Source organism: Arabidopsis thaliana, chromosome 3 (genome assembly GCF_000001735.4).
Source record: "Arabidopsis thaliana chromosome 3, partial sequence".
Classification (NCBI taxonomy): Eukaryota; Viridiplantae; Streptophyta; class Magnoliopsida; order Brassicales; family Brassicaceae; genus Arabidopsis; species Arabidopsis thaliana.
In genome coordinates this window covers 15,797,023-15,818,262 of record NC_003074.8, presented here as the reverse complement: position 1 = coordinate 15,818,262, position 21,240 = coordinate 15,797,023, and the positions used below count along the sequence as shown (strand labels likewise).

Below are 21,240 nucleotides of genomic sequence, written 5' to 3'. Positions count from 1 at the left end.
GAGGAAATGAGTGTGTTATTCCATTGAGATAAAGGGTTCTTTATATAGGAGTATAAGGAAATGGTAAAACCCTAAAAACATGTAGATTATGGGCTTAGATGATGGGCCTTATAATGGGCATCCATCTTTATTCATAACACTCCCCCTGATGACCATTATAGTATCATAACTCGTAAAGTATTTGAAATGCTGCCTCATTAAGAACCTTACCAGGAAAACCCAATAGGAAAAACCATGGTTAAGGGAAAAAGAGTGCAACACACAATTACTCCCCCTTATGAGTATATTCGTCGAGATCTTTGAGACGGCGTAATCCGATACGATGAATAAGTAGCAATAGGTAGCGCCTTGGTGAATAAGTCAGCCAGATTATCATTCGAACGGATCTGTAAAACTTGTACATCGACGCTCTTTTGTAGATCGTGGGTAAAGAAGAATTTTGGTAGGATGTGCTTTGTTCTATCGCCTTTGATGTATCCGTCTTTGAGTTATGCATGCTGCATTGTCTTCGTACATATTTGTTGGAGTCTTTTTCCCTGCATACATACCACAGTCTTCTTGTATATGGTGAACTATGGATCTTAGCCATACACACTCGCGGCTAGCTTCATGAATTGGTAAAATCTCTGCATGATTAGAAGATGTGGCAGAGAATAAACAGTATTTGAGAATAAGTCTGCCAATTCTTCTCTTGAACAAATTTCTGGATAAAGTACAACGCCATTTTTCTGCTGCTCATGAATCTTTTAGATGATTTATCTTGACCATCTTATTTATTTCTCTAAATATCATTAGTGTATAATATTCATTTGGATGATTGATAGAATTTCCTAACATTCATCAAGTGTATTATTTGCGTGTTCTTTAATGTCTCGTTAAAAACCTTGTCATAGAAAAATCATGTGGGATAAAAACTATGATAAGGAAAAAGGGTACATCCACGCATATCATTCAATCTCCCCCTCGGAAACATCTTCTTCAGGAGATGATTTTCAATCAAATACAATATCTCGTTGGAATTAATAACCATAATCTTAATGATCAAAATTATATGGTTTTCATATAGACTTATAAATATCATTATCTAGTGATATTTTATCATAGATTATTGTCATCGTATTACTTATGATAACTCTCTAGGAGTTTTAATGATTTTCAAAACAAATATTAGTTTGATCAATATATTTTGCAAACTCAACATAAATATACATTTATATGATTATATGTCATGTTACATATATTTTTTTTTTTTATTCGATCGAGTAGAGTTCTAGAGAACATAATTCTCATATAATTAATCCTTCAGAGATTATATCTTTCAAGAATTTCATATAAATGTCATATCCAGTGTTCCGTCTCTTATTGCCAGACTTTAGATACTTAAAAAAAAAATATTACATCCACCACAAGAGAATATATCTCTTCATAATACATTTCTTATCATTAATTTCACTATTCTTTCACATAAAGACTCATTTATTTTCCACTGGTTTTACACATCATGTGCATAGACTACTAGTCTAAATATCTCTACTAGAGATTATAATTATATGTCTATTTCTTCTTTTCCATTTTTGGCTAATCATTACTTTGTGTACACTTTTCAATAGACTTTCTTTCATGATCCTCCTTTTTGTCTATAATTTCAACTGCTCATAGCATGCAAATATATTACGACGTCGATTTGCTTTTGATTCCATTATATTTTGACATGACATAGCTAGCTAGATCTCTTCATTGTCAAGTACTTGAATGTTTCATTTGTCATGTTTATGTCTCTTTTAGGGATCATTCACTCTCTTCAAGAGATCATCAAAATATTTATTTCCTCAATTTGGTCATTTTTAATTTTGTGCTCCTTCACTTTTACGAGGATATTTATATTTGGAACCAAGGTCTATTACGCTTCATGCGATCTTAAGACTCAATAGCAGTTTGAAATTGGTCCTTACAGGACATTCATTATATTCTGGAGCATTTAATTTACAACTGGTATAAGTGACTTCATCACTTTATTTGGGTCAGCAAATGCGTCTGGCAATTACAACGCTAAATTCTATAATTAAATTATCTTTTAGACTCTTAATATACATTCTTTACTCCGAGGATCATTGATAATTCATTTCTTTTTATCTTTTTTTTCACCAGCTGTATACATTCTCCCCCTTATGTTGGAATAGCTGATTATATAATATGATAGTCTTCAAAATGAGCGGTATATAAATCCTTCTAGGATGGCTTAGTTATCATTCGTATCCAACATGTATACTTATCCTCTTTTGAGGGTTCATCTCAGCGTGCTGTGGTGGATCACTTTTTACATTCAAAGATTTTAGATGAAAACTATTTGGTTTCTGACCCAAAACCAATAATGATGGGGAAAACTATTAATTATTCATTGGCTTGATGCGTATCGATATTACTAAACCATTTTGTGTATGAACACTTATCCCAACGGATATCCAATAATGGTTATAATAAATAAACACTGAAATACTCTTGTACTTTAATCAAGAAAGTAACCTCGCAAACTCTATGTTGCGGGTTTATAACAAGGATAAATATGACCTTCTAGTCGATGCAACAATCGAGTCAATGCGTCCATTGAATCGATGCATCTTTTATAGCCATTAGGTATCTAAATGTCATACAGTGGGTGATCAACCCATAATCATCTCCTTGTATATACCAACGAATAGATAAAGTCCAAATTATTTTGACTCGTTAAAAATCACTTTATCATATTGCTTTCTGAGCAAGTAACAATTGATAAATCATTAGGGAGAATCTTCTGGTTTTTCACCTAATGTCCACATAATTCTCAATACTTTCGCATCATCATTAAACCAGGATGACCAATCCGGTTAAGCCAAATATACTCTTGAAATTTCTAGTTTTTTTTTCTTTTTTTTTTTTTTTTTAGAAAAGATTAATACAGATCTTTTAAACAAATTTTTTCGTGCAAATTTAGGGTAAACAATATTCATGATCAACTCTATTAACGTAAAACTAATAGTGCATCAACTATTAAAGTTTAATTTTTAAAGAAGCATTAGATCTTTATTTTTATAAAAATATGAAAGAGAACTTATCTTTCGTGTGAAAATCCAGATGATGATAATTTGTGCGAAAATCGGGTTTCTGCGATATAATGCATAAAACAGTTCAGAATCAATAACATATAATCCGTGCATAAATCGTACAAAACTACAAACAGAAATGATAATAGATAATAAGTGCATAATTCGTACAGAGATTCAAACAGATATGATAATAGATAAATAGACAGATCTGATAATAGATAATCAGTTCATAATTAGTGCAGAAATACAAACAGATCTGATGATAGATAATCTGTGCATAAACAAATATGAACAGAAAACTTATCTTGTTAGCTTAAGATTTTGTTTGTTTAGGCGGCTAGGTTTTTTTTTTTTTTTTCTTAGGCGGCTAGGGTTTACTCAGCTAGGTAGGACTCGTGCTGATAACGTGTTATAAACAGAGAAAGAGATAGAGGAAATAAGTGTGTTATTCCATTGAGATAAAGGATTCTTTATATAGGAGTACAAGGAAAGGGTAAAACCCTACAAACATCTAGATGATGGGCTTAGATGATGGGCCTTATAATGGACATCCATCTTTATTCATAACAAATTTACTATTCACAATTTACAAATAGGCATTTTTTATTATTTGCTTACACTAAAATTCATACAACACATTTAGTTTACAGACAAAAATACCTATAAATCTTGTATATTTATATATTAAACTAGATTTTAACCCGCAGTACACCACGGGGACAATTTATTTTTTAAAGTTAGTATATATAAAAGTTTGCAAATTGTATCTATCTATAAAATATTTTTATTTTATAGTTTACAATTGTTATTAAGTAACGTCCTGCCAAACTCGTTCAGCCAACCCGTCCTGTAAAAAAAATCATTTATTTTATTAATGTTGATCTTATTTATGATATGTTTATAAATTATTGTCTTATTATTTTATAATTTTGTAGTAATTAAATGTTTTATTAAATATCTTTCCGGTTTGATTATTATAATTGAATTGTTATAGTCATGCAGAAAAGCAACATAAAAATTAAAATTTTGTAATAATTAGATGATATTAAATATTTTGAAAGTTTTATTTTTTTTGAATATTTTTGGAGTTGTTAAATATTTTTTTGACTGACGTTTTTTTACAATTGAGGACAATCGTTCCACGTCTCTCTCTTCTCTCTCCTTAAGAAAAAAAAAACAGATCTACTTTCGCTTTTCTTTTTTGCTTTTAGATCTTCGTTGTAGGTCAGGGTTCTTGCTCCATGAAACGGTGGTGAGCGAGCTCTCCTCTCCGATAGCTGTGGTGTGGAGTTCCGGTTCGTGATGCATCTATGGCTTCCTCTACGACAAGTTTGAGGATTTTCCCGATGCTATTTTTTCTGGTCATGGACGCTAGAATTATGGTGGTGGAGAATTCTCGTGGCTCAACTTCTCGAGGTGAGGGCTGTGGATTGCGGCGGAAGTCATGAAGGCGGATTGGTGGGTTAGGCTGTTTGTCGGGACGATTAACGACAGATCCAATGGATCTGTTTTGGCTTTTCTCGGATTTTGGTTGTTGAGGCTTGGTTTGAGCCACTGATCCTCCCAGCTTCCAAGATTTTGTTTTCGTCAGGCCGGATCTGAGGTTTGCTTTGCTTGGAGAAGATAACATTTATTGTCAGTGCTGGAGACTGGGTGTTAGATTTCTAGGTTCTCTCTTTTTGCTAGGTCGAAGATTAGAGAGATTGGGTTCCGGATTATCTGGGGAACGGTTCATGTCGGGAGAAGTGTTGCAGGTTCAGGTTTGTTCGGGGGGTCGAAATAGCGACTGGAACCGATTACTTCGGTCAATGAGTTCGGATCCACCGTCGTAGCCGCAAAGCAGTGCTTCTTGTAATCGCCGGTTTTAATGGATGTGTTTCTTTGTTTTCCGATCAACCTCCAAATCCGATCTCGCGTCTCCGGTTTTGTCATTTCGTTTCTTCTCATTTTGTAACCGTACTATTGTTGTTCGGCCTTGAGCCTATTGCCCATTGGGATGATTTTAATTATTAAAAAAAAAAAAAAAAATTATTTTAGTAACTAATCATGTAGTTAATGTTGAGAGATTTTGGGAAGATTGTTAAATATCAAATATTTAATTCGAAGATTTTCTTTCTAATTATCAAAAATAACATTAAAGTCCAGTGGCAACCATCGTAAATAAGTTTCAACTACAAGATTTATTTCACAAAATGGCTGCAAAAATGTATATGTAAGATGTGTTTTACGAATATTAGTGTATGGAAATAAATAATAAAAAGTGAATATTTTGAAAATTGTAAATAATAAAGTGATTACTTTATAAATTATGTTTGAAATTAGTGACTATATTCCAACTTATTCTTTACCAAAATAACCATATGCTACAGTAACTTGTCGAAAACATGTCGGAAAACATATGTAATTACATAAATGTCCTTTATAACACATATTTTCTCGAATTACATGTGATAACTTAATATATCTTTTTATCATGTTATTTTTTGGTATTACAACTTATTTATAAAGAGTACATGATATTTCTTGGAAAAATATTCTATTCAATTTAATATCTCTCATTATCATGTTTTTTGTAGTAATAAACGTTTTTTATTAAGATCACATGTGATTTACTTTTTTTGCCGTCTTACATTTATTATTTATTGTAAATTATGAAAATTGTTACATAGACGATTCTACTACGAACAATTCTTTCCTACCCTTATTAGATCCAAGAAAGACGCCACCTCCTTCTTCATGCTCTTGATGGACACCTACAATGATCTTCTCTGCGTAGAATCTTGTCGAACGGCTATAATTGTACATCGTTGGAGATCTACTGCATACTTGCCTCCATTAATTTGCTAATAAATCGCAGTATCTGGGACTCGAACCCAAACTTCTTATTTTCTAATATACACGGTTTTATTAAGTTCAGATGTGATTTCTTCTTAAAAGATTCAATTCAGATTAAAATTTTCTATAACAATTTATTTTTCAAAAAATAACTATGTTTTTTGAAATATCATGTTTTTTAGTGAAATATAACACGTGATATTCAAATATCACATGCTATTTTGGAAAAATTCACTAAACTGTCTTGTATACTGTTGATCTTGAAACAAACGAAGGATAATTTTTTTTTTCACTTTTTCTCACAACGTGGATCCATAGCTATTTTGCAACAAAAAAATTTCTATGCTACTTTCTTAATTTGTGTATGTTTATTTGGCAATTAATTAATATTACCCTTAATTCAAAGAAAGAGCAAGCTAGAAAAATCAGATTTATGGGGTTTCAACATTTTTTTTTGGGTATAAAGTAACAAAATTTATATTGTTCGCTACTGAAACTAATGTCTAACTAAATTTTAATTCGTAGTACATCGCGGGACGATTTATTTTTAAAAGATTCATATGTATAAAATGTTGTAAAATGTATTTATCTATAAGATATTTATATATTTATAGTTTACAATTATTATTAAGTAATTGTATACCACGAGTCCATGAGACAAATGTTAATAAACTGAAGATTTAGCGTGGATTAAACTGGCATATTAATGATATTTTAAAATTTTATAAATACCAATTCAAATCCGTCAGTCATATAACTCGTTCCAAAATATAACCTTTCTCGTAGTTTCTTATCTCCTCTCGTGATTTCTTTTCTAAAAGTAGTGAGTTTTAAAATTTAATGATCATTTATTACATATAAAAGTTTGCAAATTGTATCATACTATAAAAACATTTATATTTTATTGTTTACAATTGTTATTAAGTATTTTTATATTACGAGACATTTTTGGTTTTATACAATTTTTTCTAAATTAGATTGATTTGATATGTTTAATATTGACATTGTTAAAAATAATAATTTAAAGATTTAACCCGTATTAAAGCGGTGGATTAATGATATATTAAAATCTTTTATTAATGTTGATTCAAAACCCAGTCCCGCCAAACCCGTCCTCTCATATCTATAAAAAAACTATTTATTTTATTAAAGTTGATCATATCTATGATATAATTCTAAAAAATTAGCTAAATATTTTAGTTGATGTGAAACGTCGAAGACACATTTTTCGTCAGTTAGATAATATATATTCGTTTTAAATAATTTAGATCACTATATGTAAAACAAAACAAAAAAAAATTGTTTACTTTAGTTGATGAACGTGATATTGAAAAAACTTGATATCATAACATCTTGCGATGACTTATAAAATCCATTTGACTGGAGGCTCAAATTAATCATATCCAATAAAAGTTTTGTTCGAAATTTATCATCTTAATTCAGCAAAGACAACAAAAGTTAAGATTAAATAAGAAATCACTAAGCCGACAAAAAAAATTAACAAAAGTTTACGATTTATTGAGAAGCCAACAAAAGCTGGTTATATATTTCACCGAAGGCAAAATTGAGCATTGTTTCAGCTAAATTAATAAGTTTTTAAAACATTGTTCACAAAACGAATTCCATATATACAAATAGTAAGATGTTGGGGATTAGTTTTTGGGTCAAGCTTCTATTCAGCTCTCTCTTTGATTTTATTTGTAAACTCCTTTTTTGTTAAATGGTTGGTTTTCATTAATTGTGAACCGTATAGAGTAAATAGGATTCAAAGCAGCTTTAGCTAATGCATCAGCTTTAAAGTTATTCTCTCTCTTAACAAAGGAAAATGAAATTTCATCAAAGTTTAGGGAGAGAACTGAGATGTCGAAGATAATCCCATGGAGCTCCAAAGGAGGAGACCCACCATTCAGTGCTTTGACTAGCTGCTGCGAGTCTGAAACTATAGCAAGTTTTTTTAGGCCAAGGTCTGAAGCGTGTTGGATGGCAAGGAGGAGAGCCGTCGACTCTGCCATTAAGGGATAATTGATATTAGCCTCTGCAGATTGATGATGTGATTCAGTATGATTCCAATGATCCACAAAGATCCAACCGAATCCAGCCTCTAGCGACTCCTCACGCCAGGAGGCGTCTGTGAAGCACTTAACCGTGTCTGAATCGATCTCTGTGGGAGGAATCCAAGATTTCACGATCTGAGAAGACGATGCCTGGATCTGAGCTCCTAACCATTCTTTGGCTTGAGAAATCGATTGGGAGATAAGATCCAGACTCGAGATGTGTTTTTGCTCAAATATCAGCTTATTCCTACAATTCCACAAATTCCACAAAATCCAAGGGAAGAGAAGTCCTTGTCCAATTCCAAATGGTGGGAGGTTGATAAGGAATCGAGATGCTTCTAAGCCCATCTTCATACTGGTAATTCGGGAAGCCAATAGAGTGGTCCTGAATAGTGCTTGTTCCCAAGTCCGAAGAGCAAAAGGGCACAGGAAGAACAGATGAAGGCACGATTCATCCTCACCACAATGAGGGCAATTAGCAAGAGGGTTGATGTTTCGAATCCTCAGGTTTTCGCCAACGGGAAGAGGGTTCTTCATAGATTTCCAGAGAAGAAATTTCAATTTTGGAAGGCATTTTAAGTTCCAAATCTCCTTATTCCAACTGAACTCCAATGGAGGATCTGGAGGTTGGGGTCCTTGTTTAGCGAGAGCAGCAGCTGCGTGATAGCCAGTCTTTGTCGAATAATCACCGGACTTAGTGAGTAGCCAAGCATAACGTTCTCGAGCACCAAGTTTACTAGGTCTCAGAGAAAGGATATCCTTTTCATAGCTGGGAAGGATACTTCTTCTTTTCTCTCTATCCCAAGTTTTCAATACCGGGCAGATAAGGTGATCAACTGTCATACCAGAGAAAAGTTCAGGTGATGGACCCATAGGAGTTGTCGGGGAAGAAAGCGAGATCCATGGTTCATCCCAAACGAGTGTATCTGAACCCGAGCCAATGACTTTACCCAGATTAGACTTGATGAGATCTCTACCCATACAGATACTTCTCCAACCATGTGAAGAGTATGAAGCTACAGTGCAGTCTAAGAAGGAGGAAGATCTACAATACTTTCCCAGCAGAATGCGAGCCAGCAAGCAAGATGGTGAAGTCAGGATCCGCCAGCTCACCTTTGCAAGTAAGGCATCATTAAAATTTGTGATATCCTTAAACCCGAGTCCACCTTCTTTCTTAGTTTTAGCCATTTTTAACCAATCTATCCAACACATCTTCTTTTTGTCTGCAGCTGAATCCCACCAGAAGCGGGTCAGAGCTGACTGAATTCTTTTGCAGAGCGTGTTCGGGAGTTTAAAACAGGACATTGTGTAAGTGGGCATTGAAGATAGTACAGATTTCAGCATAGTGGTTTTACCCACAGTAGACAAAAACCTAGAAGACCAGCTTAAAGCACGTTGCCTTATTCTGTCAATAATATTGTTGAAGAGATCTCTCTTCTTTCTGCCAAACATCTCAGGTAATCCCAAATATTTTCCTAGTCCTCCAATAAGTTGAATTCCAAGGATGAGTTGAGCTTCTGATTTGATGTGTTCAGGCGTTTTACTTGAGAAAGTAATTGCTGACTTTGTCTTGTTGATCATTTGGCCAGAAGCATCTTCATATTTCTTAAGGATTAGCATTAGAGCCTTGCAACTTTTAGGGTCTGACCGACAGAAGAACATCGTATCATCAGCAAAAAGAAGGTGATTCACTCTAGGGCTGCCTTTTGAGACCCGTAATCCGGTTAGAACTCCGTCCTGTTGAGCTTTCCTACACAATCCAGAGAGAACTTCGCTGCAAATGATGAAAAGATATGGTGAAAGAGGATCGCCCTTTCTGATTCCTCTCTCAGGTATAACTTTTCCTTGAGCTGTTCCATTGTAAACTCCTCTCTATTGTTTTCAATTTGGTAATGGATTGGTTCAGTTGTGAATTTGAATTAAGGATTTGCTTAGTTTATGAAGATATGTTGTTTAAACGTCACATGATTTGCTTAGTTATAGGCTTATAGCTAGTTATGCAATGTGGGTTTTCGATTCTATCTGCTATTTGGGTAATTTGGAATAAAGCCATTAAAGAAGTGGTCTACGTACGTAGAAACAAAGAAGAGAGACATAAGAGGATTTAAATGATCAATCTAGATGTGTAAGTAGTCTACGTACAAGTAGAAGAGGAAGTGACAAAACGTTTACCATTCTTCAGGTTCAGGATTTGCAAGAGCTAGGGGAGAGGGAGAGATGTGTAAGTTGTGAGGTAGATTGTGGGAGAGAAAGAGATGTGTAAGTTGTGAGGTAGATTGTGTAAATGGGTATATGAGTTTAAATGGGCAGCCCTAATAAACCTTAAAATTAAATAGGTTTAAATGGGTCGGCCACAACAGACGTCCCTCGTCAGGTTCTTAGGTGGTAAGGTCCTTCCACAAGACCAAAAAATAAAGAAAAAATGAAATTGGATCAGGCTACTCCTTAGGGAAGAGATTTTTTTACATTAGAGGGACTATACGTGGCCAATTATTATTGGCTCTTCAAGTGAAGACAAACAAAAAGTTCTTGTGTTTGGTTTTATTTTTTGTGAGTTTCGTTTATTTCTCATACGTGGCCAATTTTTTTTTTTTTTTTAATACGAAAAGCAAAAATATCACTAATTTAAGACATATATCTTAAAAATCCAACTTTGGTTTTAAAAAACTATTTGAAAAGATCCAATTTTTAAAAAATAACATTTCTACAACTAAGTGTCTGAATGGTAACCGCGTTTTTTGTTGTGTGGGAAAAGCGTTATTACAGTGCGGTACGGTTCAACTACGGTACGTGTGGGAGAAATATATTTGTAGGACAAGTGCGGTTTATACAAAATAAGCGGTACAGAATAATGTTTGATTGGTGAAATAATATTTGCGGTGCGGATTATAAATTATATATATATATATTAATAATTAATTAATTTTTTATGTTAATAAATAAATAATAACAGATATTTATAAACCAGTAATATAAAAATTAATCAAAATAGAAATTTAGTTTTGTAACATACATATTGTTACATGCGTCGACTAATTTCATCATAAAAATATTAAAAAAGTATTATCTATTACTTTGATTTTCCCATAATATATTTGCAATATTCTCTCTTATTTGCATCTTATATTCTTCATCTGCTATATCAGTTGCTTCTATGTCATCTAAATCATGATTAAAATCTCTGTTGTTTATATTTGTCTTTGTCATTACATCTACAAAATCTGCATCTGAGAAGTTTGAAATTCTGATGAAATTATGTAATCCCATTTTAACCATTACCACTCTTTTTTGAACATGAACATTATATCTTGGAAAATCAGAAAGAATTCTCCATTTTTTTTTTCAAACTCCAACAGTTCTCTCGATAACAGAACGTAAAGATGTGTGACATTGGTTAAACAGTTCATGTTTGTTTCTAGGAGGAGGACCAGGATAGAATTGAGACATATGATATCTCACAACTCGATTTCGTGACGATCTATAAAGAGCTAGAAATCCTTGTTTGTTTGGGTAGCAAGAATCAACCAGATAATACTTCTCTGACGGAGGCAAAGGAAACTCGGAATCACTTTGTTGTGCTATTTGCAGAACAACTGTATCGTGGCAAGAACCTGGTACTCCATTCCAGATATATGTGAATAACATATTCAAATCACATATTGCCATGATGTTCAAGGATGCATTATCGTGTCGATTCCAATACATTCCCTGTAACTCAGGCTTTACTTTTACGCACACATGTGTCCCATCCATAGCTCCAACGAATCCACTAAAATATGGCCAATATCTTCGGTCTACTTGAAGTCTTTCAGGAATTCGATAAAGTTCTTGTCTTGTCGGAGTTCTAATATAATCACATGCTAATAATTCAGTTTCCGTAAGAACTTCTCTAAATTTTCTTTGCACAGTTTCTTGATTTTGTCCAAATCTTAAACCAACATCTATTTGAACTTCATTGTGCCCACATATCCGTAGAAACATCGCAACACTTTCTTTAATACTTATATTCAATGTTGGCTGAAGACCATAATTTGTTTGCAACATATTACACAATGTCGTGAAACATGGAAGTGACATCCGTAATAATTGAAGACAAGCAGCATCATCTTGCTGTAGCCGACGCCATATATTTCTCCATCCCAAATCTCTATCAGTTTGAACGGGTGCTCTTTGAAATATCGGTCATAATAATTCAAAGCTGGTTGAATTACTAACTCTTCAAATTGTTCATTTTCCAAATTCCACAATTCAATTCTTTCTTCGTAACTTAGATTGTTAAGGTCTTGTGATCGCAACTGACATATACGAAATGCCTGAAATTCAATACAAACGAATTCTTGCATTAGACATAGATTATTTAAGTTGCGATCATTTAACAAAAAATAAATTAACATTAAACAAAAAAAAACATAAATCATTTCAAAACATAAATGAGATTGATAAACCACAAATAACACAAACTAATCTTCATCTCCTACATCACTGTGATGACTTGCGTTGGATCCTTGCGGAGTTCCCCAAATATTAAAGAGACCCCCTCGTCTAGGTGTTTGTGGCATTTGTCCAGTTTCAAAATAATTTGGGAAACCGAGACCAGATGATGATGTTTGTTGAATTATTGGTGGAGTTTCAGTTGTTGCACCATCTCCTTGACCTCCAACTGAAAAACCATATTGAACATTTGTTGGAGTCGTTCCGCTTGAACCACCTTGTTGAAAATTTTCTGTTTGCCGCCATTGTGGAGCATTTGGTGATATTCCCCATTGTGGAACATTTGGTGACGTGCTCCACTGTGCATTTGGTGGTGTTCCCCACTATGGAGTATTTGGTTGTGTTCCCCACTGTGCAACGTTTGGTGGTGTTCCCCACTGTGGATAAATGGGACCCCAAAAACCGGGTGAATTTTGCCCTCCCAAATTATTACCCACTGAAGATGGACTTCCAGATGATATACCTCCTGAATCTGGACTCCCAAATGAATGGTCTGAACCTAACTGTTTTGGCATATCTTGGTTGTTGCGTGAAACACCACTCATAGCTTCTAACAGTTGTACCTTATCCTCGTCAGTGCTTGCAGCTATATCAATGAAATACTTACGCCAAAATACTAGCTCTTTAAGTGCATTAATGCATGCCCAATGAAATCTAGTGTGCTAGGGAAGATCTAGCGCGATAAATATCGCTTCCGCTTTTTTAAATTCATCGTAATCATCTTGGTCAAAAGCACCAGAACGAAGTTGTTGAAAACTTTGTCGTTGGAATTCTCTGAAGCCAATGATGCTGTCTTGTATTGTTGTTTCAAAGGATTGTCGTCGCCGACTTCCTCGTGAACCACTTCCAATAGAAACTTGTGAGCTTCCTCCAGATCTTTGTGCACTACTTCCACGTCTAGCGGTTGACTGAAAATTTGGCCTACCTCGTTGTTGCCTTCTAGCGGCAGAATTTTGGAATATTTCATCATCATCAATGGTAACACGATACACTTCTTCTTCTTCTAGCGTTTCAGGAACTTTGGTTTGTGGCATGTTACCACTGTCACTATCTGAGTAATCTTCACCTTCTTCATCAACTCCATGCTCGTGGATCAATTGTTCTCTTCTTTGACGAGCAAAATGTTGAGATTGTGATTGAACATCATGTAATACGAGACATCGTTGCATTACGTCCCAAAATACAGGTGGTTTTCGGTTCAAGCTTTTTGTTAATTTGCATCCCTGTAATTTTAAAATAATATAAATACGTGATACAAAAATTTTGAATTATAATTGATTAATACAAATATTTGATGTACTTACAAACTCTTGTTCTGTCCACCATGCGTTAGATGCATTTATGAAAGATGTATTAGGATCAACCGTGATGCCTGTTTTGTGCGTAAGAGCTTTCCATCTCTTGTAACTTTTTTTGAATTCATCAAGTTTGTTTTTGAAAAAACCATAAGTAATATTCATGTTGAATGCTATATTGAAATTTTCAACCATATACTCTCTACCGATAGCAGTAGGATTCTTGAGAGTATAATTATTCATGGCAATTGCTTCGTCGAACAATTGAATTAATGTTTTTTCCTGTATGTACGTCCATTTGTACTTGTCTTTATTCTACATATTTCGTGAATACAATGTTATTTATTCTATCAAATTTAAGTAAATTTTTAATATATATATATATATATATATATATATAATATTAAATTTACCCGTATTGTTGTTTTTGTAGGAGGAGTTAAAATTTTAGTGGGATGAGTTGAATCTGTTCGTCTAGAAGGGTTTGTGCTCCGTCGACGATTGGAAGCCATTCTACATTCAATAAAATCCAACAATTTCTAAATTAGAAAATAAATTATTATATATCTACGTCTTGTACTTTAGTCTTGCATCTATATATTTTTTTTTATAACTTTATACATATTACAACAACACTTTTATATAAAATACGATATAAATCATTGATTTTATTTGACAAATTAAGCTAGTTACACATGTATATTAAACATGTATGCAACATACACGTGTATATGAGCTAATTACTAAACTAGTTGAGAAACTAAGCTAGTTACAAACTAAGCTAATTACTATGCAACATACACGTATATTACAAAAAAATAAAAGCAGGATGTTCAATGGATTAATCAGGCTTTCACATAAACCGGAATATGAATTCTATATCCATTTCTTTAAAATATAATCTTGTTCTAAGTTGATAGTGTCGTGTGGTTAAAAAACTCTATAAACAAAATTATACACAAATAATTACTTTTAATGGGGATTGGCAACTTTCTTTAATATCAAAGTAGAAAAAAAAAAAGAGTGTAATGAGAGAGAATGAATTTTTGTGTTTTGTTCGTAAATTCTCTCTACACTAATTTACCAATATATAAGGAAGAAACAATTAATAGAAAAAGAAATTATAAAAGAAGATAATATTGTACCAGCGAATTTTACTGGACCACTGCTTAACTGGAGTGTGGCAGTTTTGAAGTGCGGTCCTGTGTTATTATCCTTTGAAATCCGCATCTGTTTTTTTTTTTTTTTTTGGAAAACGCAATTTATCTTTTAGTTTTATTGATTGGTGAAAAGTCACGTTTTTCCACACTCTCACTTTAAAATCCGCGAATACTGTGTCTCCATTCACTGCCTAAAAACCACAAAACATTTTGAAAACAAATTAAAAATATATGCGATGTATGTTTACAATTTAAGTATTTGTATTAATTATTAAATTTTACGAAATAAAATATTTGTAATTGTTAATTTAATAATAAATTTTTTTCTTTTTAAGAAACCCATTGAAGAATTTTACCATTAGACGAACAAAAAATTAATGACCAACAGAAACTTTTAAACTTAAAAATTTCAAAATTTATGATTAAAAATTTGGAAGAAACCCTCATGGTCCCTTGCCATTGGGGTTGCTCTAAGAACACTAATTTTTGGGTTTGTAGTGTTCACTAATTTTAGTTTTGTAGTGTGAAAACTAAAACATCACTAAGCTCATGAATTACATCTTTTGTACCTTGAATCAACTTGCCTTATAATTTTGTCTAGGAAACTATTTCTTTAGTAATTAACAATCACTTACTCGTATTTGAACCGATGTAACAAAAACTGTGGATGACAATTAAACAAGAAAATGCATCACAGTTTTGTTATATGACTATAAACAAGTTAGAAAGTATATCATCATAGTCCAAAGGACCAATGTAAATATTGAAAATAGTAAGGACTTCTTATAAACGGCGAGAATATCCGGAACCTCCACATTTCTTGCAAAAAATCAAACCTACATTAACAAAACAAAACTTATTCATATGTTATCAAGAGACTACTGTATTTAGCACCCAAAAAAACAGACCAAGAAAATGGTTTAAGTATTAAGTACCTGAACCTTTGCAGACTTTGCAATCAACCATGCCAGATTCCACCTTCATCTTCCCTTCTAGGCAAAATACACATTTCGTTCCGCCTTTGTGCGCAACCCATAAAACACAAAAGATTACAAAGACAATTAGACTCGGAAAAGAGAATGCGCTAGAATACCTTCAAGTTTTCGTAGGAATTTTGTAGGAAATTTCTTTCGAAATTCTGACATCAATTTTCGAAATAACCTTTGAATTTCCTACTAAATATATTTTTCGTCACAATTTCGTAGAATTTTGATAGATAATTTTTTCTACCATAAATTTGGTAGGAAACCGGGTAGGAAAACTCTATGTTTTCTTGTAGTATATCAATGTTAAGTTGATCTAGAATACCTGTGAAACTACAGTATACATTGTTTACTTTCATTGAACAATGCATAAGTATCCAATCAAAAGACAAGCATGCTACATAGTAAAACTAGTTTAGAATTTTTTTTAAGATAATTTACATAGAACCTAATGGATTTTGATTTCATGATATAGGTGACTAAAAATTTAATAAGACATATACTAATCATAATGCAAACAAAGAGAGACAGAGTAAAAGATTCACCGTTTCCACCACATCTCTCACAAGGAACTGGATCTCCCTGAAACAAATCAATAAGACATTAAAAAGATCAAAAACTCACCAAAATGACTTATTGAACGATTAAGTAGAGAAGAATAATTGATACAAAACCTTGAAGCCGAGGAATAGTGAGAGAGCAATGGCTACAACGAGACTAATGGTGACAATAAAAGTCTGTGTATCGATGAATCCTCCACCGCCATCGAAGGCGCTACTTAGGAAAAGAACAGAAGGGTGAATGATGAGATTAGCTGAGTGTTGATGAACACTTGTCCGTGACAACTTGTTACGGTTTCTATGGTGGTGGCTAATTAGTTCAGGTTTATGAAAGAAGAGAAGTTTTGTTGTTGGTTTTAACGAGGAAGATGAAGAAGAAGAAGAAAGAAGTTGCAGAGAGATGAGAGGTCGACTGGCCATGGATTCACTCAAAAAAAAAAAAAAAAAAAAAAGCTAAGGATCATTCAAAGCAAAGAACATGTGGATGGAGAAGAAAGAAAAAAAAAAAAGAATCCACCAATTAATGGGCCTTTAGAAATATGGCCCATTTAGATAAAAATTGTACTAGTTATAAAAACTCAGCTTCTTCATCATCGTGACTAAATTTCTAGGGTTTTGAAGAGTCTCTCTCGTCGCCGTTTGTTATTCCTCTGTGAGCAAATCGACGAAATGGGTCACTCTAATGTATGGAACTCTCATCCGAAGAAGTACGGTCCTGGATCTCGTTTATGGTATAATCATCTTCCTCTACCTCTCGCGTTTTGCTTTGATTTGTTTGGTTCTTAGAAGTATAGAACTTGAACACCATTTCCTTGTTCTCTAATGGATCTGATCGTCTATTGATGATTTGTGTATTTGTTGTTACATGTGTGATTAGATATGTGTTGTTATATTTTGGCAATTTTAGATTCTGACTTTGTATAGTTTGTCAATTCTTCTCTTTATTGTAGAGATTAGTATTTGTATGAGATTGTTATACTTGGCTTCTATCTTAACTATGTGAGATTAGTTTTGTGTTAATATGGCAATTAAGATTCTGACTTTGTAATTTTTGCAAATTCTTGTATGTGTATAGCTGATTATAGTGATTAGCTTATGTATGAGATATATTTGGTTTATAGATGAGATTAGTTGTGTTATATTTGGCAGGCAAGTTATGATTCTGACTTTGTATTGTGTGTAGCTGATTAGAGTGATTAGCTTATGTATGAGATTGTGATATTTGTTTATATATGAGATTAGTTGTGTTATATTTGGCAGTCAAGTTATGATTCTGACTTTGTATTATGCAATACTTGTATGTGTGTAGCTGATTATAGTGATTAGCTTATGTATGAGATTGTTGTATTTGGTTTAGATATGAGATTAGTTGTGTTATATTTGGAAGTCAAGTTATGATTCTGACTTTGCATTATGCAATCATTGTTTGTGTGTGTAGCCGTGTGTGCGGGAACTCGCACGGTCTGATCCGGAAGTATGGTTTGAACTGCTGCAGACAGTGTTTCCGTAGCAACGCTAAGGAGATTGGATTCATTAAGGTAAATTCCAAACTCTATGAATTGTGTTAACATCATTACACAAGACTGTTGTTTCTGATTTTGTTTTCTCGTTTCTACAGTACCGTTAATCAAGCACCAACTTCATGATTGATGCTTAATGATATAAACATGAAGGCGTCGATGGGTATGGCTTTTAAGCTTTTGTAGTTTTTGAAATTTTTACTTTTGAGAACCATTGTTATTTTGGGAGTTAATTAAGTTGTTGAACCTCATTAAGCATGTCTTATTTTGGATTAATGATGTTTTGGCTATTCTCGTATTTTTGTTTTATCAGTCAAATTTGACTAAGAAGAATTTGCTTGTTATTAGCTATCACAAGAGTCTACCAAAATCCCATTTGATTAATGCGTCTCCAATCCAAGTAAACGAGTGTCCAATCTTCACGGGCTAATTGTAGGGAAATACACAAACTAGCCCTTACAATCCATCCAGCTCCTATGTTTTTTGATGGATGATTGCTTAAGGTATACAAGATTAGTTATTTACAGTCAAAATCCATAGAATCTGTCACAAAATGAGATCATAATTGTAGAGAGGAGATATTCCTCGCCGAGGTCCATGTATGCTTCTGAGATCAGAACCAAAGATAGATCCTGCAGGCTGCGACTGAAGTAAACAAGATAGCAACAAATATGAAAATCTAGAGAAGAGTCGATGACTTCAAAACCGAACGGTAACAAAGCAAAAACACCTTAGATCATTTCTTAAATTGCAAATAGCTGAAACGCAATAAAACAATCATAACGAAAATGAAATGCTTCATAAATCATAATCAGTTAACTGTGTTCCAGCATGGACTCCATAATATCAAACTCTACCTATATAACAAATTTATATGCAAGAAAGAGACCAAACTTAGAATGCACTGATCATGAAGACCAAATAATTTGTCTTCTCAACAATAGACCAAAAGCTTCTTTTAATTTGAAAAATATAACACCTTTAGTTTCAGGAATATGGTGGTGCATGTGGAGAAATTTAAAAGTATTGATTTAGCCACCTATGCACCAAAGTACACTTATCTTTTCGGTTAGACGTCCTGAGAGAACTCCATAATTAAGCATGCTTAACTTAGAAAAGTGACCTTCCGGAAACTGATTGTCGGAACCATATGAGTGAGGACAAAACATGAAAAAGATCATATGGTAATTTATAGGGTCGGTAACAAGTATTTAATCCCGGATGTAGCGTACCGACCGTCAGACAGGGGTGAGCCCATGGACCCGAGAGAGGACGTGGGGCCCATTGATAGGGCTGTTGGGGCGTGACAAAAAACATTTTGAACAGATCGCTCTGATCATGAAAACAAGTCGTCCTTCTTCTTCTTCTTTTTTTTCTTCTCGTTCCCATTGATCTCCTTCTCCGTCTCCTCCTTTGTATCTGAACCTGAAGATGACGAAGGACCTAATTCAACCAACACGTTGAAGAATAAGTATTGCTACGAAGAGGAAAAGATGTGGTATGCAATGGAGAAGAAGGAAAAAGTTATACCTCCGTTTTTATGGATGGAGTTGTAATATATCTCTGCTAGATAGCTCAGATAAATGACTGTTTTTTTTTAGACTTGGGAAGAAACTCAATGAAAATGATATCTTTGAATGATGTAATGAAAACCTGATAACAAAGTGTCCTTGGAGCGTAGATCCACGTCCAGAAGTCTACTCTCCTGGACGTAGATCAATTCTCCAATGACACACTTTGTTGGTTTTGAAATGGAAATGATCTAGTTGATGGTGAATAATGGATTGATCTTTAACAAAGCTGCGAAATGACGACGAACGGGGTGACGACGAGATCGAGTGGATGCAGCAAAATGAAAGGGGGAACGAGTTATACTTGTAAGAGTGATGAAAGACTCTTAGACTACGAGGTTGGATCCAACTTAGATATTATACACTAAGAAGAAAACAAGTTGAATAGATATTACATACTTTTTGGATCAAACAAGTGAAAGAGAGAGTTTTGGATTAAAATGTTTGATGCTTTGCAAATGAGAGCTACAATGAGTTTATATAGGAGAGGAGGAAGAAGGAGAAGAGGGGAGAGAAGAAAAACATGCAAGAGCATGCACAAGTCCATACTCATGCAAACTCATGCAAAGAGTCTTGGAAATAACTAAAGCAATAAATGCAAGTTTGAATTAAAAAAGAGAAAATGGGCCAATGCATTGTGAGTGGTCCAAGGTCCTTGGACCACGATTTGGACTGATAAAGAGAGACTTGAAAATGTTACTTATGCCTCATTAAAAACCTTATCAAGAAAACCTATTGGAACAAAACTTGACAAGGGAAAAGAGTGCATAAGCAACACTTAACCCTTTACCGAACCTCTTGAACTGTGATCACTATGAAGGAGGATTAAGATACGTCTTCTTGATTTTTTTTAGTTTCTTTAGTAGTCCATGGATGGATTGGTTGAACTTCTTGGATCTTGATCTTGTTAGAAGATCTTCCGAAACGATTAATGCTTCTTCCGGTACAAGCTGCTCCTCGCTTTCTTGTGGTTCAAGTAGTTTGGTTGGATTGGTCTTAATCTCATCAGTGCCACTTTCAATAGAGCTTGGTCCAGCCCGAGCTGTGATCGGTTTACCCCAACAAAAGTCATTATCATACACTTGAAACGAGGAGAGCTTATGACAGCCACAAAATCACCAATAACCAATCTGCTTTCAAATTTTTCGTCACAAGAAGGATTCTGAAGAGGAACTTTATAACACCAAAAGGAATAATTGATGATATGAAAGAATACTCATCAAAGCTATACTATATTATCTAGAGCCATGGGTAGATTAAAAAAAAAGCCATAAGGCGATTTGTTTAGATATGTGGTTTCTTTTTTTTTTTTTTTTTTGTTTGTTCAAGCATGTTATCTTCTTATTACTGAAAGCTTAAAAAGTGTGATTTAAAAAAAAAAAAAATCTGTACAGTTATTTGTTTTCCATAAACTTTGAATTCCGTTGCATCTTCTGCTCTATGTATAAAAATATTTTCTTCCTTGTGGATATATAGTAGCATGAATTTACAAAAAGTCTTATAATTGGTTTAAAAAGATTTTTGTAAAGTAGACATGTATTTTTTTGTAAGAACTTTTGAAAACATGAAACGAATCCAAATATTTAATCATACAATTTTTTGACCCAAAAAAATAAAAAAATCATACAATTTAATTGTAGTGGTTAATTGAAAATTAATTTAAATGATTAAATTAACCAACGATTTAT

General features: G+C 33.5%; 2 protein-coding genes and 4 pseudogenes across 7 annotated transcripts; 2 read left to right on the top strand and 4 right to left on the bottom strand.

The window, feature by feature from the left end:
- Positions 1–112: 112 nt before the first annotated feature.
- Positions 113–724, bottom strand: AT3G44045 (annotated as a pseudogene; the record flags this gene model as incomplete). The annotated part of the gene is made up of 1 exon: positions 113–724.
- Positions 725–4,206: 3,482 nt separating this feature from the next.
- On the top strand, positions 4,207–5,188 carry SADHU3-1 (annotated as a pseudogene; the record flags this gene model as incomplete). Its single annotated transcript has 1 exon — positions 4,207–5,188.
- Positions 5,189–7,612: 2,424 nt separating this feature from the next.
- AT3G44035 lies at positions 7,613–9,832 on the bottom strand (annotated as a pseudogene; the record flags this gene model as incomplete). The annotated part of the gene is made up of 1 exon: positions 7,613–9,832.
- Positions 9,833–11,314: 1,482 nt separating this feature from the next.
- Positions 11,315–14,270, bottom strand: AT3G44030 (annotated as a pseudogene). Its single transcript has one exon.
- A 1,137-nt stretch (positions 14,271–15,407) lies between these two features.
- On the bottom strand, positions 15,408–16,891 carry AT3G44020 (thylakoid lumenal P17.1 protein). Its single transcript, NM_114270.5, has 4 exons — positions 16,576–16,891; positions 16,447–16,483; positions 15,854–15,937; positions 15,408–15,754 (listed from the first exon to the last, which is right to left on the bottom strand). The coding sequence occupies exons 1-4, from the start codon at positions 16,879–16,881 to the stop codon at positions 15,702–15,704; spliced, it is 480 nt and encodes a 159-aa protein (NP_189988.1). The 5' UTR covers positions 16,882–16,891; the 3' UTR covers positions 15,408–15,701.
- Positions 16,892–17,035: 144 nt separating this feature from the next.
- On the top strand, positions 17,036–18,782 carry AT3G44010 (Ribosomal protein S14p/S29e family protein). Of its 2 annotated transcripts, NM_001339120.1 has the most exons (4): positions 17,036–17,192; positions 17,900–17,999; positions 18,080–18,484; positions 18,620–18,782. In NM_001339120.1, the coding sequence occupies exons 1-3, from the start codon at positions 17,131–17,133 to the stop codon at positions 18,086–18,088; spliced, it is 171 nt and encodes a 56-aa protein (NP_001319679.1). In that variant the 5' UTR covers positions 17,036–17,130; the 3' UTR covers positions 18,089–18,484; positions 18,620–18,782. The 2 variants fall into 2 exon arrangements, with proteins under 2 accessions (NP_001319679.1, NP_189987.1); NM_114269.3 differs by lacking the exon at positions 18,620–18,782 and having other exon boundaries at positions 17,063–17,192; positions 18,080–18,403.
- Positions 18,783–21,240: the final 2,458 nt, after the last annotated feature.

Excerpts from the sequence above, each read along its gene's own strand:
- AT3G44020 (NM_114270.5), bottom strand. The coding sequence starts at position 16,881 with ATGGCCAGTCGACCTCTCATCTCTCTGCAACTTCTTTCTTCTTCTTCT. Across the intron at positions 16,484-16,575 it reads CACTATTCCTCGGCTTCAAG|GGAGATCCAGTTCCTTGTGA; the intron begins GTTTTGTATCAA and ends GATTTGTTTCAG. Across the intron at positions 15,938-16,446 it reads TGAGAGATGTGGTGGAAACG|GCGGAACGAAATGTGTATTT; the intron begins GTGAATCTTTTA and ends TTGCGCACAAAG.
- AT3G44010 (NM_001339120.1), top strand. The coding sequence starts at position 17,131 with ATGGGTCACTCTAATGTATGGAACTCTCATCCGAAGAAGTACGGTCCT. Across the intron at positions 17,193-17,899 it reads GGTCCTGGATCTCGTTTATG|CCGTGTGTGCGGGAACTCGC; the intron begins GTATAATCATCT and ends TTGTGTGTGTAG.